General features: G+C 39.6%; 1 protein-coding gene across 3 annotated transcripts in view; it reads right to left on the bottom strand.

Annotated features, from left to right (window-relative positions):
- Positions 1–10,284: 10,284 nt before the first annotated feature.
- The window catches only part of LOC6732483, a 32,086-nt gene continuing 24,414 nt past the window's right edge, over positions 10,285–17,956 (bottom strand). For 2 of the 3 annotated variants that reach the window (XM_039294478.2, XM_016180200.3), the window contains exons 3-8: positions 16,758–16,966; positions 15,253–15,388; positions 13,777–13,910; positions 12,039–12,161; positions 11,773–11,968; positions 10,285–11,510 (exon numbers count right to left, since the gene is read on the bottom strand). In XM_039294478.2, coding sequence (XP_039150412.1) covers positions 11,053–11,510; positions 11,773–11,968; positions 12,039–12,161; positions 13,777–13,910; positions 15,253–15,388; positions 16,758–16,966 — 1,256 coding nt within the window. In that variant the 3' untranslated portion in view covers positions 10,285–11,052. The remainder of the gene's footprint in view (positions 11,511–11,772; positions 11,969–12,038; positions 12,162–13,776; positions 13,911–15,252; positions 15,389–16,757; positions 16,967–17,956) is intronic. The other variant, XM_016180199.3, reaches the window with a different exon arrangement.

Genomic DNA, 17,956 nt, shown 5'->3' with positions numbered 1-17,956 from the left:
CAAACGCCTCAGAAAATAATCATTTATTTTTGTGTTTGAAGAATTAGTTTGTTAAGACATTTTGTTCATGTTTTTTAAAACTTGAGCGCTTATGCAATTCAAAATGTTTCAAAAATCATATGCTTCTTCCAGTTTAACCTCAACTAGAGAAACCCTTTGAACCCTAAAGCTTTAAGTGCACGTGCAAATTGGGAAAGGCCGAAAAAGTATGTCTTCAAATCTAAAGGTGATGCGGTTTTTTCCTTGAACCGTTCCTACTGGGCCAAAATAGGCCGAAAAGCGGCAAAAGGAAATGCCGATGTGAAAGGTGTTAAGACCCCGGAAAATCCAGACTTTGAGCCACGTCTTAGCTGGGTCATGCTGTTTCGGTTTTGCTTTCCCAATCCTCGAATTTCATTTCGGTTATTCGCTTCAATTGTCTTTTTGCGGAAAAAAGTAACTAGAAGAAGGCCAAGAAAAGCTGTTGGAAGAAGAGTTGTTAAAGGAAGTTCGAGAACAAAGAAAAGCACAAAAGTCTTGAAGAGCAAAGTACTTTAAGTTTCGGTTCTTGGTAGTACATTTTGAAGAAAGAGTGATGGGTCTTTCATTGTTTTCTTTATTAACAGTTTTTCAGAGATGTTCTTTTAATAAACAGAGCTTAACTTTTGTTACATTTCTTAAAATGAAAATAAATTTGTAACTCGTAATTCGTGAAAGTATTGCATTGGTAAGTTCTTTAAAAATTAAATTCTTAATAATGATGAAAGCCAGCTATTCGGTTGCGTTTTTGAAATTGTTAAGGTAATAGAGATAAACGTATTTAACGAATCATCAGGCCGGTGAATACCATTCCATTTATAGTCATAGTTTATTTTTTAAGGGTTTTTCTTGCTTATAGCCTTATGGAATTCAATTTTAAATTTGCGATTATCATTCCATTAGTCGAGCTGCTAACCGCACATTAAAATGCCGCTAAATTGCCCAAGTCCAGAGTTTATAAGCCACGACAGTCCCTAAGCGCGCTTTCGCTGCAAGTTTTACCTAAATTACAATCACTTAGAACACTTTTAGCAGACATTATGCACTCATTTTAGACTTCCGTCTAATTTACATGCTATTTAAATTATGCTCCTGCAAGGAGCTGGGCCACCCAGCGAAAGCCCGCACCCAATATATAAAGCAGCTTCATCAAAATGCCTGTCTGTCCACCGCTCCTTGTTCTCCACTCCTTTGCCATCATGGATGCTGTTCAAACTTGCAGCAGCTGCCGCAGCTACTTTGTAAAAACTTTTGTATGGCATGCAACGCCAGCGGGAGTCTCGTGGATCCTGTAGAGCCAAGGACGATGGATGAAGGGGGGGAGGGCGTGCAGCCGCATCCTTTGGATCGCCTTGCTTAGCATCTCCAACTGCATAAAATTCTGCCCAATATAATTTAAAGAGCACACCCAAGTGGCCTTTACTACTCCCTCGTCCTGGCTGCTCCTGCTCCACACCTATATCCTTTCCCTCTATCTGTCTGTAAGCTTGTGCAATAAAAATGAATTAAATGCAATGAAGCAGCAGCCAGTACTGACAAAAATAGTCCACTTCATTTATATTAATGTACAACTGAAATTCTGCACAAATATTTTGCTAATGAAATATGATCCCTTAACTAAATTAATTCTAAAACAATAAATGAGTTAGTAAAATGTGGTTTTAGCATTGCGATTGCCTGGTAAATCCGATAAGGATTTTTGCCAGTGCAACGTCACCCATCGACCCACATCCTCAACCGGCGCCTCGGGCGCGCAAATTGTTGCAACAAAGTGGATAGTGGAAAGAGTGGAGCAACTGGTGTCAGTTATTGTTGGGACAGCCAGGTGATGTAGATGTGGGTGGGTTAGGATCCGTCTGGAGGATTCGTTAACGGCCACGCCCAGCAGCAACCAAACGCCCCTTGTTGCTGCATTTAATGGCAATTTGTAGTCGAAGGCGGCGGCTTCATGCAAATTTGTGGCTTATAGTTTATCAAGCCGAGCTTCTCCGCTCCGTCCGCCTCCTATTACGGTTAAGTTCCCCCGGCACCCGCAATCCATCAGGCATTGCGAAATGCGTAAGCTTGCATAAAATGCGTAAATGTCTGGTTTTCTGATGCCGGGGGGAACTTGATGCAAGCAGGAGTCTTTCTACCCGGAGAGAGTTTCTATTCTAGTGGCTTTTACGGGCTTCAGGCTGGCACAAATGCGTTTAACGCCAAAGGGATGAGGGGAAGGATGAAGGGGCGAGTCGGGTCGGGTTGGGGCAATGGGCCAATTAAAGTTGTATTGCTGTTGTGAACTTCGATTAGAATGATAAAGTGTAGAGTACAAACGTACCATTGAAACTGACATAGACTATAGAAATTGACACCTCAAATTCCGAATAAAGCTAATCATAATCTTGGGGGTAAATATTAATCCTAATAAATTTAATTGTTCGTAAACCTATAAGCTTAAGTTACTTTTCATTACATCGAATGTGTTAGCTATTTGATAGCTGTATTACATTGAGCTTAGGATTTCTGACAACGTGAATCATGTGTCACATTTTAAATATCAAAGTAATAAGATACATGAGATTCAATTTCAGTTCATCAGAAAATAATAGAAACAAAAGTTATTTTATAAAGAGTTTTCTCAAACCAATGTAAGCAATTATGGTCAAATCCTGAAGCAATGTCATTAATTTACTTTAAATTGATAATTAGGCATATAATATGGATTAGTTTTAGTTGTATATGATATGTTTTAGCTGCTAACACATAAAAGAAATTGCCCTTACAAGGCCAAACAAAAATTGAAACTTTTACTTACTGAAATAAAAGTTAACTAGCTGCCGGAGGATAACAATAAAGGTCAGCTAAGGGATTCAAAAATTCTATCAGTTTAAAAACAACTTTCCTGGCCATTTCTGTTTTTTTCTTTGTTTATTCCTTGCTGGGCTACAGAAAAGTGCGTCCCACATGGCGTATGAAAGTTGGCAACTTGTTCGCGTGTTTTTCTCATCTTCGGCTACCACCGCTAAAGTAAAATGTGAAATAAAAAGTACTGCAAAAAAAAACCGGGATCTGGGGAATTGGAGTGGTTGTTGTTCGAGGAGAAGATAAAAGAGAAAACCAGCGAATTGCAGTAAGCTATGCAAATTTTCTTGTTATTGTAGTGGCTGCTGCTGGTGTTGCGGCACTTCTTCTTTGGCAAATCAAAGCCAAAAGCGGCTAAGGAAACCGGCAGCAGTCAGAGCCACTCCTGTGATGTCCTGTTGCGTCGTCCGGGAAAAGGAAAACGTGCGCCAGCTGCTCCAGCACTTACCACGCTCCCAACGTCCTACAGCCCACCCATCCGCCGACCAACGAAGTTTTCCTTTTGGCCCAGCTTTTGCCATTATTTCTGCATGCTTCACATGGCGCCTCGTCCTTGGGGATCCTAGCCCCAGCTTCTTTTTGTTTGCTCATCCTTGTTTGTATTGTGTTTGCTCCTCCACACCGCACGGCACCTCCCGCTGCTATTTGTTTGATTGTGGAAACATTTGCATGCCAGTATAGTTTTTATTGGCACAGCGTTGACACTGATAAGTTCCCCTCGGGCAATCCACGGGAGTTTTCCAGCTCCTCCGCCACCCTGGATGTTGTCTGTGGGAAATTAAATAACAGCTTTGGGGGGCAAGGAGCGAAAATGGGAAATTCGTTGAGTGTGGGTGCCGAGCAGACCACTTGAATATTAATTAATGCGTTTGGTTATTTTCAACAACCCCTCCCCGGTTTTCCGCAGTGCGATGCACCTTCTGCTTCCGTTTTCCTTTTTTTCCAGCTTTCAAATTGCCCCTTTGGCTCCTGTCATTCGATTTGCATAGCAAACATTCTGTACCAGATCAAGGAAGGGGAACTGGCTTTTAATTAAAATTTATTAAATATCAAATCGTTTTAAGCGGCACCACAAAGTGGTCAACGGGTTTCAAGGAAATTACCCAAAGGGGCATTTGTTGAATGCAAATATGATTCTAATTATAGGGTTAATCTTGTGTCTTAATCTTGTGCCATTAAATTCTACTAAATAATTAAATCTAAAATATTCGAGCTTAAGTCAAAGCAAAGTTAATTGATCGGACTTGGTTAAGGGGTTTTAGTGAAAGACACACAACTCGTTTGTCCCTCCCTAAATTTATCCAACGTTTTGAGATCAATGCAGACTGGACATGTGGAATACTAGACACTTTTGAGAACTCTGTGAGTTCTAGCAACGTTCATTGAAATTGAAACGAAGGCATAAAAAACAGTCAAAAATAAGAAAAATAAAAAAATTCAATCTCTGCCTAGCACACTCCCTAATAATAGACAAAATGGCGAAGCGACAAGCTGAGAAGTGGTGAAAAAGGGAGGGAAATGGGAAAAGTGTTGCTTTTCCTCTGCCTATTTCAGATGCATGTGAAATGGAATTGAAAACAAACTGAAAGCTCAAAAAACAGTTGAAAAGCTGCAGATAAACGTGCTCAACTGTTGGATATCCTGTAAAGTGAAGAAGGTCACAAAATAGTTTTCATTCGAGGTGAACGAGCTTAAAGTTAATTATTACATTTATATTTCAAAATTATATTGCTATATTTTATAATTAACCAAAAATTGAACACATGTATATGTATTTTTATATATTTTTTATAAAATATTTTGCACTTGCTGAGAAATTGTAGTTAGCAAATGAGGCGCCAAGAAAAGTCCAGCAGTCCAATATTTCCGCGGCATTTGGAAAGTTTCCCATATTGCAGCCCGCAAAAAGAGGGTTTTCCCCCATTTTCCGTTTGCATGAGCTCTGTGCCCATTCATTAGAGGACTTCGCATTTCGCGCGACGCAGTCAATGTCCTTGCATATTTTCGACGGCAAACAGAAGGCGGCTGTTAGATTTGAAATCATTGCCGGATTCGGTTTCATTTCGCTTCCCACAGGCGCGTTTTTGGCCGGAAATATGTACGTGCCGGTGGCGACTGAAACTCATTTCGACGTAACGGTGTGCCTAATAAAATATTTATTCACCGTCCAAACAGGTGCGAAATTTTAAATGCATGCATTTGCTTTTACACTCTCCTGTTTTCGTAATGGAATGTAATTTTATTTACTTACGCATTCAGTGGAAGATGCCAAAATTGTCCCTGCCATTTTTTTCGATATTATTTCCGGGCTGCGTGGGCCACAAATGAATTCGTTTCCCTTTCGTTTCATTGCGTTCAATTTGCGCTCGTAGGTTTGAAAATGATTTCGAGTGTGCACTTCATTAACAATCAGCTGCGAAATGAGTGGAAAAAGCAAGGATATGTGCGTGCTTATCGACTAATACGTGTGCGGATTTCGCCACTTTTATTTGTGTCTTTTTGCACTGCATATTTGTGTTTTGTTTTGTTCATTATTAAATTTAAAATTGACGACTGGCTTCGCCCGAGGCGGGCACCAAGTAGAGCGGACATTTAATTAAATGGATTTGTGAATTTTATTAGTTTTCACGTTTTTTGTTTCAGCTGCAATTAGTTTTTAAACTAATTGGAAAATGCACTCACGGTTGTGGCAGTTGAAATTTGTTGGAAAAACTTTGCAAAAGCGGATGATCTGTTGATGAAAATTACACAACACAAACAGGCATTAATCCTTCTATATTTTTGTTTCCAGCGCCAAAAGATAAGACATTCAATATATTTTGTGTTTTCATACAATTGAGGCTTAAAGTTTTTACGAATGTATATTTATATATATTGAAATTAACAAATTTGAGGAAAAGAAGCCATTTTTTTTGTAGTTCCTGTTTCCAAGTTCTTTAAGGCTCTTGAATTGAATCTTTTCTGATGCACTTCACTTATCATACACTTTGCACGCAACATCAAAAAGTCTACTTGACTCGCTGTTTCTGTACGAAAAAAGGGGGAAAACTGGAAAATATTTGTTTATCTCAACGTATCTAACTGTGTTAGGCTACATGGCTGCATTTCCTGAAACCCTTGCCCGACTTGCCCCACTCCATTCTAAACCCGAAAATGGGGAAATATGTATGCGAATCCTTGGCTCGCCTCAGGCGTGTTGTTTTTCTGTCCTGGCTTTGATTTTGATTTATGTTGCAGTAAACACAGGCAGCCGAAGAAGGAGAAATGGCAACCTCATCTGCTACTTACTTTGTCGCATCATTTCACCACAGACGACACAACCCGGCGGCACCACCGCTTCCAGTCGTAACCCCTGACCCACTGGCACCACTGGAACCACTGCAGCCAATGGGACGGGAAGAGCCCCACTGAATCTCAGTTAGACAACGCATGCCAACGCACGGAAGTTGTGATTTTTTTTTGTCCTGGCTTGGTTCTTGTTCCGCAGGATTCTCTCAGGCGACAGGGCAAATGTTTGCCATCCCACGAAGCCATCGCACATAATTGTGGTGTCGGTCGGCGGTGGTTGTCGTGGTGTCTGTGGTGCAGATGCAAAAAAGAAAGTCCTTGTTCTCAATTTCAGCTGACTCAACATTTAGAAGCGCCATAGAATACCTTTAAATATTTTATATATAATTGAGAACATTTAAAAATATAACCCTATATTGAAAGACATTTTTTGATCTCTCAAAATTATTTTAGTAATAAAATAAGCTTTTTATGCTCTCTAGCTCGTTAATATATTTCTTTAAATTCGCTTTAATTGTTTTCGTCACTGATCTAATTTAGAGATTTCAAGAACATCCTCGATTGAGAGATTTTGGCACTCGCACAGTGAGTGTTTACGCTTTATAAAATGCAACATTTTCGGCGATGGCAGCGCATTAGAATCCAGCCTGGCAGTTGGCAAGGCGACAAACTTGCTCTTAGCCCAACTCACAGCTTGTGGCAATAAGACGCGAAACGCTTTGTTTGACTTGAATTTATGGTGATGTTTCTTTTTACGTAGCTGCTTTTTTGGCAAGCCCCCAGCTGACTCATGGCAAAGTGCCTCCTGAAAAGCGCAGACACTGTCTGCGCTGGTTTGTCTGGCACTTGTTTCAGAAATGTTTTAATTCCTTTGGCCCGACACAATAATTTACGCACTCATGCTGGCTCTGCTCGGCCATTAAATCCTTGTTTGACTTGCATTCTGGCCAATAATTATGTTTGCACATTTTATGTAGTCAGCGGCATGCACCATTAAAATGTATACGACAGTTCGTTAGTTTGTTGCTCTGTCGTAATAATTCATAGCTTTTGTTTTTTCTGGTGTTATTTTATAGCCGGAATGTCGGATGTCGATGTAATGAATTCTATTGTAGTTTAGGTTTCTTTTGTAGGATATTCCTGTTATTTCTTCTTGGCGTTAACTCATGGCCATCAAAGTTGATTACTTATTTTTGGCTGCTGCGCCTGTTTATGTGACTAGTTTGCGGCCAAGCGCGCACTAAATCTATGAATTCAGCCTATATTCTTTATGGGTTATCAGTATTTTTCGTTCCCAATTTTATGATTTCGCATTTTTATTTTATTAAGGTTAAACATGAAAATTTTACGCTGCTTGAGTTTTGTTTTTATGTTAATATAACGAAATGATCGCTGACGTGTACTGATCAAACTAATACAGTTAATATTTTATTTCTTTTATGTGATGGCTAGTTTGCTTTCTTGTTTTCTTAAGCAATATATTTTTCATAACCAAAAGTCAGCTTTTATTTTATTTCCACACAATTTTTAAACAAAACTCAAACAACTCAAAACTAAAAACCACTAAAGAACAACCATAACCGGAGCTTGGTAACGAAAATCCAAAGAGAATTTTCCATTAACGCACGTGTGCCGGAGTCGAAGACCAGGACCTGTTCATCTTGCCACATTGCAACAAAAAGAATTTGAAGCTCGGTTTGGGAATCTCAGTCTGAGTTGGCATGAGGGTTGCGTTTTGGGGCGAAAATCCACCATCGCAAACTGACTGACAAAACCACAACGTGCCACTAAAAGCATAATCATGCACTTAACTAAAGCCCAGCCAAAGGATGTTGTAACCATTCGGTGGGCAGGGGCAGGATCAGAGGCAGGATGTTTCGGGTGCTGAGGTAACGCACGTAGAACTTAAGTCATCATCATATAAATAAAAATTTATGACTTTAAATGTGTTTGTGCGTAAGTCTGTTTGTGTGCCCTGTGGTTACTGGAGTGCGGTGGGCGCCCCAAGTCATGGTTTATCACCGGAGAAAGGAGTTCCCGTTCCCGAGTTCCTGAGAAGGCGATGATGACATGCGTGACTTTATTTGCACTTGCACCTGCTGAAAGGGTGACTTAAAAGTGGTAAAGTGATAACTGGCACACAGCCCTTAAAATATTTTAGACTTGCAGAAATGGTGGCTTTCTCAAAATAAAAAATGCAAATTGTATTTAATTTGTTAGCAATTATAGGATAATGTTAGCCTGAAGTGCCGATTTTTGATGAAGTCGTAGTAGTAGAGTGTAAAAGAAAATCTACATTAAACACTTCAAATGAAAAGCTTGTCTTACGTGCCAGCCAATAAAAATGACTTGGCCAATTTCCGCTGCAAGAAAGAAAAACTTCAGTGAATGGAATGCAAAATAAGTGAAGTGCTTATCTGAAATGCAGCAGCCTCTGCAGCTGGTTCGCAGTTGATGACCTCTCGAGTGTTTCTAATCACACATAATATTCATGGCAAACATCTTGAGTTTCTGCACAATTACGACAACAGGCAGCTTTACTTTCTCCTACTTAAACGTATCCCCGAATGTAAATTTCAGTTCGGAGGCTTGGTATAGCGGGGAACTAACAAAGGAAAGCGGCTTGCCAGGCTTCTTTTCAAGTTAAAGTTATTATCCTGGGGCGGAGCCACTTGCAGGACCTGGGCCCGCCTTCGTGCCAGACTTGACAAAACTCGGCAGACTTTTGAATAAATTTTCAATCTCCAGGACAACGGCGAAGTGCGGGGTGGAAATCAGCATTATGAATATGTAGCTACATCTACTTAAATGTATCTGGCTGTTGTTCCTGTTGTTGGCTAAGTGAAAAGCCAAAGCCGAGTTGTGCCTGCAACATTTTTAAAAGCCGCTTTACTTTCCCTCTAAGACGTCAAGTTTATTAAATTCTTTTTTTTATATTTTCTTTTCTTGTTTGGGCCAGGCGAGCGAAACTTTCTTCAGCTGCAGCCAACAAAGGAGAAAAAAGAACTATCCCAAATAGAATGGAAAGTTCTCTGGCTTTCGTCTTCGTGCACTTCTTGTTGGGCTTGACTTTGGCTGTTAAATGCTTTTAGCCGATTTCTGTTGGCAACTTTTGGCCAGAAGTTCCGCTCGAAATGGTAAACGATTTTCGTACTTTGCCTGAATAAGATCATGATTCAACTCCAGCTGATTTCGTGATGGGGTTCTTCTTTTTTTGACATAATTAAGCCACTAAACAGCTGATAACAATATTCCAATTAAGACGGTGCCACTAAAATTTAATGCCTGTAAGACAGAGAATTGTCTTCGGCCCGATAAACCAAGAATGAAGTGCGACCATTTCTCTTTGTGGTCAACCGCCATTAACGTTTATTACACCCACCGACGACGACTGCCGGCAAAAACCAAAGAGCACATGCACAAAAATGAAACCACCAAATGGAGGCGCCGGGCAAAAACAGCAATGGACGAAAAAATATAATTAAAAATAAACATTACGCGGCGACGGACAATGGGAAAGAAACCAAGGAAAATTCACAATGCAAAAGGAGAAAAAAAAAGGGAAAGCGAAGAAGTGTGTAATAAAAGGAGCCAGGTGAAAATTGCATTAGCCCAAAGGAGACAGAGCTTTGGACAAAGGATCCGGGTCCGTTCTGCAGGAGCATTTTAGGCGCTTAATTGAGCGTTTTAGTTATGCTAATTGTTTGGCAGCAACAAGGACAACAGCAGAGGCTAATGGCCGCTGCGAGATGTCCTTTCGAGTCCCCAATTCCAGCTCGCATTTATTGCTGGCCATTTGTTATAAGAGAATGTCCCGAGATCATCAAAGCTTGGGGCTAGTAGCCTGTTTCTTGGAATTTTTTTTGTTTCTTGAGAAACTGACAAATGTGGAGCAATTTATTATGTTATTGTGCGGAAAAATGGTGAATATGAAGGTTTAGGGAGAAATCTAATTACGATTGTAATTAAGTGGTAATTCGGAAGAAAACAAATTGTTTTTTTTTTTTTAATTAGGAATTATTTAAATGAGATGTGTAAGTTAATTATGTGAAAGAGAAAAAAACCTAGTTGCAATACGCCTTAGCTAGTTTCCATCAAATAAAATACCCTTTTATTCCTCGCTTTCGTTTTTTATTTTGATTATCTACCGTAAATTCTTATATCATACATGTCTCGACCTTTGTGTTTCGCTTCTTTTATATAATATATACAATTACAATACATATATACTTTTACATATATAGGCAATATTTAGACTTAAGACCTAATTGCTTACTCTTGCCCTATGTTTCGTTTTCATTTTGGGGCAAATACATTTAGGCGCAATATGTTATAATTTTGTTTTTATATAGAACATATACATATATATATAAATATCATTTATACGTTTTATAAATAATCTTGACTTTGATATATAAATATAAATGTATAGAGAACCTAAATTTAAAAGCTTAGCACAACATTTTTCATTTGCCTTTGGAAATTAACTCTGGAGAGGTTTTGGAATTAAATTAGCATTACGAGAAATGCAAGAAATCTTATTTTTGAAAGCTGTCAAAAGCGTTAATCTCCCTGACCATCTCCATCGTAGGAAAGTCAAACAAATAGATATCGTTGCATTTATGATGAACTGGCGGTTTGCTTGTATATCGCGTATCTGGTTTACATTGTCTCTGTATGCTTTGTATGCTTCCCCTAAATGCATTTGAAGTTACTTTGAGCTAGCTGAAACGAGTGTCTGGTGTCTTGTTAGTGTAAGTACTTTAGATACATCCTGCAGTTGCTTCTGGGTCTTGGCCTTGGGCTGAACTCTCCTCCAACATCCTCTAACTATAGCTTTCGCTGGACTCCACTTTAATTTCTACCCCTGGCGTGTGGCACTGGAGTTGTGTGACAATTGAATCATGTTAATTGCCTGATACATCTGCTGTTGATCCTGCCGAATCCACATCCGCACACATATCCACGTCCTTTCCAGCTGCTTTTCGACACCCGCAGGCAGGACTTGCGATGCTCCTGCTGCATTTGCCTTTGCCTTTGCTTCTGCTTTTGCTTTGTTGCGCTGACCCGCATTCCATGGGGTCTTGTCCGCCGGCTGGTGCACCTTCCGCTCATGTTGCACGTTGCACCGCCGGTCTTTGTCATCATCGCCTGCAACGGCGTCACTAATTGCCTGGCCAGCGTCCAACTGAGCACCGCCATTAGCGATCCACCGACCATCCAACAGGATTGACTTGAGCTCGGACTCAGGCGGGAACTGGACGAACCGGCGCCTCGCCAAGCGGCTCCTCCATCCCCTAATCCGCCCTCGGTTCCGTCGTCTTCTTCGCCTGAGGGTACAAAATGATAGAAAAAGAATTCTAGCGAGAAATAGAGAGAAATGCAGACAGAAATGCAGGACATGTATTCGATGTATTCTGGAAATTCATCCATCTAACTGCAGACGAACTTATGTAGCTCAATGCATGAATTTGGCATTTCTTAGTATTACACAATGGGAAAGAAACAAATGCAATGCATCTAAAGTTCGGCTGCAATTATGGATCTTTCTAATCTCTTGCGAAAGTGTTTGTGTACTGTAGGTGTGTTGTTTCACTAAAGATATTAGGCTGTTCAACTTACCCTGTAGCTGCGTCAGATAGCTGTTCTTTTTATTGTGCAAATGATCCTCGTGCAGAGCATATTGATCATAGAAATCGTCGGGATTCACATGATTTCCATTGGCACCGTTTCCGTGTTTTGGAAAAAGATCTGTTTCGAGGATAATCTTTTCGGTGGTCTTCCAATAGACATCGTGCAATTGGGCACTGCAGCGGAGCTGTTTGATTTCATAAATATTTGTTAGTGAGTATTACACCAAATTATACCATATTATCTAAAAGTCATACCTTTAGCTTTCCATTATCAAAGTGTTGATCGGTGACTACAAAGTGAATGCCCACAACAGCAGTTTCCATGTCATTACGAGCATCACGAAGTATTTTATGGTGTCGCACTAGGGCAGGATTTACCTGGAGAATATGGGATTTATATAGGGATTACATATATGTTTTTTTTAAGTAAATAAAAAAATGTAATTTAAAAAAATAAGCAGTAACAATAATAGATTTTAAATTCTAAAAGCCGTTTTTATTGGGTTTCTTGGCTCTGCTTTAGAAGGCACAACTGATATGTTAAATGCAAATCGCTATCACTTTTACTTGTCCAGGTTTTGGCATTTGAGAGTCATTATCTTTGACGTGTTCTGGCTTTTAGAACTTTGACTTTGATTGACTTCATGGCTGGTAAATTAGATTGCCCTCTATGCCAGTTTTCACTTTAAAATCGCTAAGAGCAATTGGAGATTTTTCTTTTTGTGCGTCAAACTTTCGGCTAGTTGCGCTGTTTCGCGTTTATTTAGATGGTTTGTTGCCTGGTTTTGGCGGTATGTCTTTGTTGGCTTATTGTTTAAGCGCATTTTGTGGCCAACGAGCGCGGGGTCGGGTTGGAGTGGCGTGGAATGTAGTGAAAGCCTGGGCTTCGCAGATCCAATCAACCGAGCGTGGCCAACTCAACTCAATTCGACTACCAGTACGGTGGCATTCGCTTTTCCATTCAACCATCGCCCCATTGTGGTCTGTGTAGGTGTGGGGTTTAACGGTATACGCGTTGAGTGTGTGAGCGTGTGTGTGTGTGTTGGTTGCACGTATGTGTTGTGCGTCAGTGTACGTGTTAGCCTTGTTTTCTCAACCGCCTGTTACCCATTTCCCCGTTTCCGCTGTGGCTTGTATTATGCAGCATCAATAAGCATTGTTTGCCGTTGAGTGATGGTGAAATTGTCGCTGTCCCGCTCTGCTGCCTCTTCTTTCTCTTTCACTCCCTTTTCCGCTTGATCAGGATATGTAAGCTAATTATTTAGCTTAGTTTTATTATATATTTTCTGTGTGTTTCGGTAGCGTTTTGTTTCGCAGGATAAGGGCAAGTAACTTTTGTGCCATGAGGCATATTTTTTGGCTTGAATATCCCAAATAAAAAATTCAATGTTGCACTGCAGTCTTTACAGTTGTTAGATTTTTTGTTTCCTTTTAAATAGAATATAAAACATTTTCTCAATTTTTTCGCTTCTCCACTCCAAATTTCTAATAGGCATCTATAGCTCTCCTGGTCTTCCTGGTGATTCTGTATTCCGACAAGGGCAAAAATAACTCCGAATTGTAATATGCAAAACGCTGAAAGTTGTTCACGATTCAAGAGGGCTTCCCTCTGACTCTTAATTCTGCCGATTTTCGCGGTCCATTTCCATATTCCCTGTTTTCCGGATATGGATATGGTTAGGTTGAGCAAAAAACTACACCTAAAATGTGATGCTACCGACATGTGGGCGGGTCAGGGGCGTAAAACCATTGAGTTGATATCCGCGAATGCGTGTGTTTTTCTGGTAATTACAGGGGGACCTTGCACCCCTCCACTCACACCCATCGAAAAGCAGGCGCATAAATTCCCGGCAGATGCCAACGCTTGAAAACAAGAAAATTGTGTTTGCATAATTTCTGGTGCATCCAGGGCTGTTGGCACGCGGGATTTTTGTGTGTATGTGTGTGCGGTGGGGAGGGGAACCATTAATGGGGGGTTGGGTACGACACTCACCTCTTCATTATTCACTGTCCATGTGAGATTGGCCGCCGGCCGCGAGTGTCGCGATGTGCAATTACCTCGCAATATGTCGCCGACCCGGTACCGAGGACGTATGCCCGTTATGAATGGCGCATTGTGGGGCGTTTCTGCAAGGACGAAAAAAGTAAACAGAGAGGTGGAAAATAGGCAAAAATGAGATGGCATCAGTTCAAAGGTAAACCGGATCGATTGTCACTATATTTTTGATTCTCTGCGGCAATCGGAAAACCAGAATCCGGCCCGAACTTCTGGCCCAACCTGTCGTCCTGTCAATTGAGATTGCCGAGTGGGTATGTGTAATGTAATGTGGATGTACATGTGGATGCTCGTGTGGGTGTGTGTGTTCCCCAATCAATATGACACAGATGTGCGACTGTGTGTTTGTGTGTGCGTCGAGGACCATTTCATAATTGAAATAATTACGAACTCTCCAGGTCTGCAGAGTTGGAATTTTAATTTCGTGTTGTGATGAGACCCAAAGCAAAGCCCCAAATTTGAAAACACAGACGAGCCGTAACACAAAAAAATTTAATTATATTCTAATTATGGCGAGTCATCAGTTTAAACGAAATTTTTATTAAAGTTCTATATTTTCTATTTTAACAAAGTTTTTATGGTGAACAGATTGAAATCATTTAAATGGTTTGGAACTCAGGAGAATGTGTGACAAATGAGGAAACTTTCTTCAAAGTGCATCAGTCTCAGATATGTCCTTAAAAAAAATTAATTCCTTGAGCTGTCCATTATCCTTGAAAATCGAAATGGAAGCCTGCAGACTCAGAACCGCATCCATGTGACACATACACATGAAATAGACACTTTCAAAAGTTTGTCAAGCCAATTTGAGCTCACCTACGTCAACGTTTCCTAGCCCAAACAACCCACACAGTCGGTTCGGCAGTTTATTGACCGTCTCCATTGGCATTGGGAAAATGTTTGCTCTCAAGGCTTTCACTTTGTTTGCCGGCTTAAATGTCTTCATCTTTATCTCGTTTACCCTCAAATTTGTTTGTATTTTGTCTGCTTAACTGCCAAAACATTCGAACTTGGAGTTTATTTTTAAGTTTTATGTCCACAATCCCCACACAAGTATTTTGAGTCCTCCGAAAGGTCTTCTTCTTGGTCTTGGTCTGGCCAATTGAATACGACAGTTGGTCAAGTTGGCAAGTTTGTCTCTGTCTTTGACTCCGCCTGGGGAAAGCTTGACTTTTCTGACTTTTTGTTCGACTCGAGAAACACTCGAAATGAAAATTAATTTAGTTGAGCATTCACATTTCTGAGCACCGAAATTAGTCTAATATCTGCGCTCAAGCTAACTTAAAGCTACTTGGCTTATCGATTCCATGCAACCTCTTTAACGAATTTCACCAGATTCAGATACCCCCTTCGACAATGTATGAGCGGAAATGTTTCTCAACTTATTTTCACGTGAATGCATTTTTCACTTACCAATAACTTCCAATTCTGCTGCCGCTATTAATGTATGAAATGAGGGCGCATCCGCCGATACTTCGCAACTGTATTTACCGGATGTAGCCATTGTTACCGCATCGAGCACCACTTGGCTCTCGTTCGAGGACACGCGCTGCAAAAAAGTTAACAAAAATTCAGGTACCATGAGTGGAGGGAGGATGATATAAAACGTATATATTTTTTTAACTGTCCAGAGCGAACCTCTACCCATATTTATTTATACATATCCTTTTTGTTGGCCAGATGAAAAATTTCAACAAACGTATCTCGTTGGATTACTTCCGGCTTCCATTTATATTCTTTTTACTCATATTTAATAGGGGCTTTTAATAATGTAGTTTAAAATATGTACCCGTTTTTTTGATGCTGGTACCAGAATATTTATCGTTCTTCTAGGAATTTATAATAATTTAAATTTTGTTTTATTCCGTACATATAGTTACTCGATGTCGAAACTAGATTTTGATATCAATAACAACTTAACCTTTGACAGAAAACCATATGTCTTGCTTAAAACACACAGAATCGTTGCATCAAAAGTATTCACACTTTTAAAATAAACTTGCTGGCAGGCATTTGAAACCAGCTTCGATATTTTTATAAATTTTCGACTGTATATTGTGCAGTTCACTTTTTTATACTTTCTTTTTCTATTGACAACCGATTCTATTCTGCCGCTATTTTCACTAGTTTCAATAAAGGATAACTCTCCAAATAAAGGAATGAACTTTGGTCGTATTTTTTGTCACATGAGTGAGATACAGAAATTGGAATGAAAAATACGACAAACACACAAAAGCGGTAAGCAAATAAATAAAATGCCAACGTGTTTCTTTATACGCCTGAATAATTTTGAAACCAATTTAAAAATGCCAATATTTATTGAAAAATATTCCCGGCAATGCCCGGAGCGTTTCCAAAACTAAAAAACATAGATCTAGACCCGAAAGGGAATAGGGAATGCAAAAGTTCAGCACACGGGTCCTCTGTTTTTCCGGCTCCTAACTGCCATGAAGCGGAAGTTAAAAACCGTGTTTTGATTTGATTGCGCATTGAAATTTCACATGTGTCTGCCCCTCCTCGTTAACTGTAGCGTTTCGTTCGATTTGAATGCCCTGAAAATGCAAATGTTTTACATTGTTTAAGCCGCAACCCGTTTAGTTTAGTTTAATTTATTTGGCTTCGATTTTTGCCCCTGTTTCGTCCGCTCTTTTATTGGCTTTGCAAATGGCATGAGAAAACTAAAATAAAAATCGACGGCCATAATACAGTTTCCCACGCCAGATTTATTTGAATATCTAACAAAAAAGGTGTGATTTGGTATAGTTATTTGATACGCAAAAGTGCTAAAACATGACTAAATTGAATATTACGTATCACAATATGTTAATAATAATTGCTTGTATGAAGTGCGACCTGCCTATTTTAGTACACTGATTAATCATTTGAAAACTTATGTCAAAAAAAGTGTTTTAACTTACTCTCACTTTGACTCCTGGGAAGTGAAAGACCTTCATGGGCGGCGTTTCCTTCGGAGTGTAACGATAGAACTCTCGTCTGCCCTTGTACCATTTCACCGAGTATAGACTGTCATCTTCGATGTCATAGAAGCATTTCAGTATGGCCTTTTCACTGCGCCTCACCGCGTGGGGAACTCGAACCCGGACATCCCGTAAAGCTGCGGTCATCTCTGAAATGAAACAACAACACGCCAAATGAAAAAGGAGCGTAAAAACAATTTATATTTAATTATTTAAAGCTGCCATGCTTTTCCCGAAAAGGGACTAAACAAACAAGTCCCGTGGGCCGTGTCTAATAGAAATCATCCGGAGGCGATAAAAAATCATCGCGATTCGCATTTTTAATTCACTGTTTTGTTTTATTTTATTATCATTTAATTTTTTAACAACGTTTCTTCGTTTTGGTTTAGGTCGTTGTGCATAATTTATTACGCACATTTTGTGTTTTATTATTTCGAATTTTTATTAAATAAATCCCAAGCGGATTTTATTGACTCGACAATTCCCACGACATTTTAGGCCAAGCTTTTACCCTTTCGGTTGAGCTGGTACTTGAAATTCTAATCGGCATTCATAAAAAAATGTTAATCTCGGAAATGTAGAAATTCAAAGTGAAATCCGACTATACAACTAGTATTTAAATGTTGCATATTTTTATTCCTCTTGCCTGTTCAAATAGTTTTTTTGTTTTTGGTTTTTTAATTTATTTTTAGTCGAAAGAGTAACTTCATATCGACCAACCGCTATTGAATTTAGAAATTTTAATATCCAGTCTGATCACGTATTGACATGGCTCTCGGCATGGTTTTATGCCACAAATCTCTAACTGACTGAACACTCACATACCCATATGCTCGCCCATACGTATTTTTAAAAATATATTTTCAGGATATGTCTGACATTTCTACGTATGTCGGCTTTCCTGTTTTACTGTCACGATATTTTTATTTTTGGTCCCAGCCCGGCATTATAAATCAGCTTATAACAGGCAAAGACAAAAAAAAAAGCCGTTGTGTGTTCAACCCACTCCCTCCCACCTGCTTGCATTTATTGTTTTTCACCAATAAAATATGAATAAATTGTTGCCTGATTATGTGAGATGAAATTAAAATTTATTTTATGTCCATGTCGTAAAAAATTTAGCGCTGCTGAGAGACCAT

The sequence above is a fragment of the Drosophila simulans genome, chromosome 2L (genome assembly GCF_016746395.2).
Source record: "Drosophila simulans strain w501 chromosome 2L, Prin_Dsim_3.1, whole genome shotgun sequence".
NCBI lineage: Eukaryota > Metazoa > Arthropoda > Insecta > Diptera > Drosophilidae > Drosophila > Drosophila simulans.
Note: the sequence above shows the minus strand (reverse complement) of the source record. Positions and strands in the feature narration are given on the sequence as shown.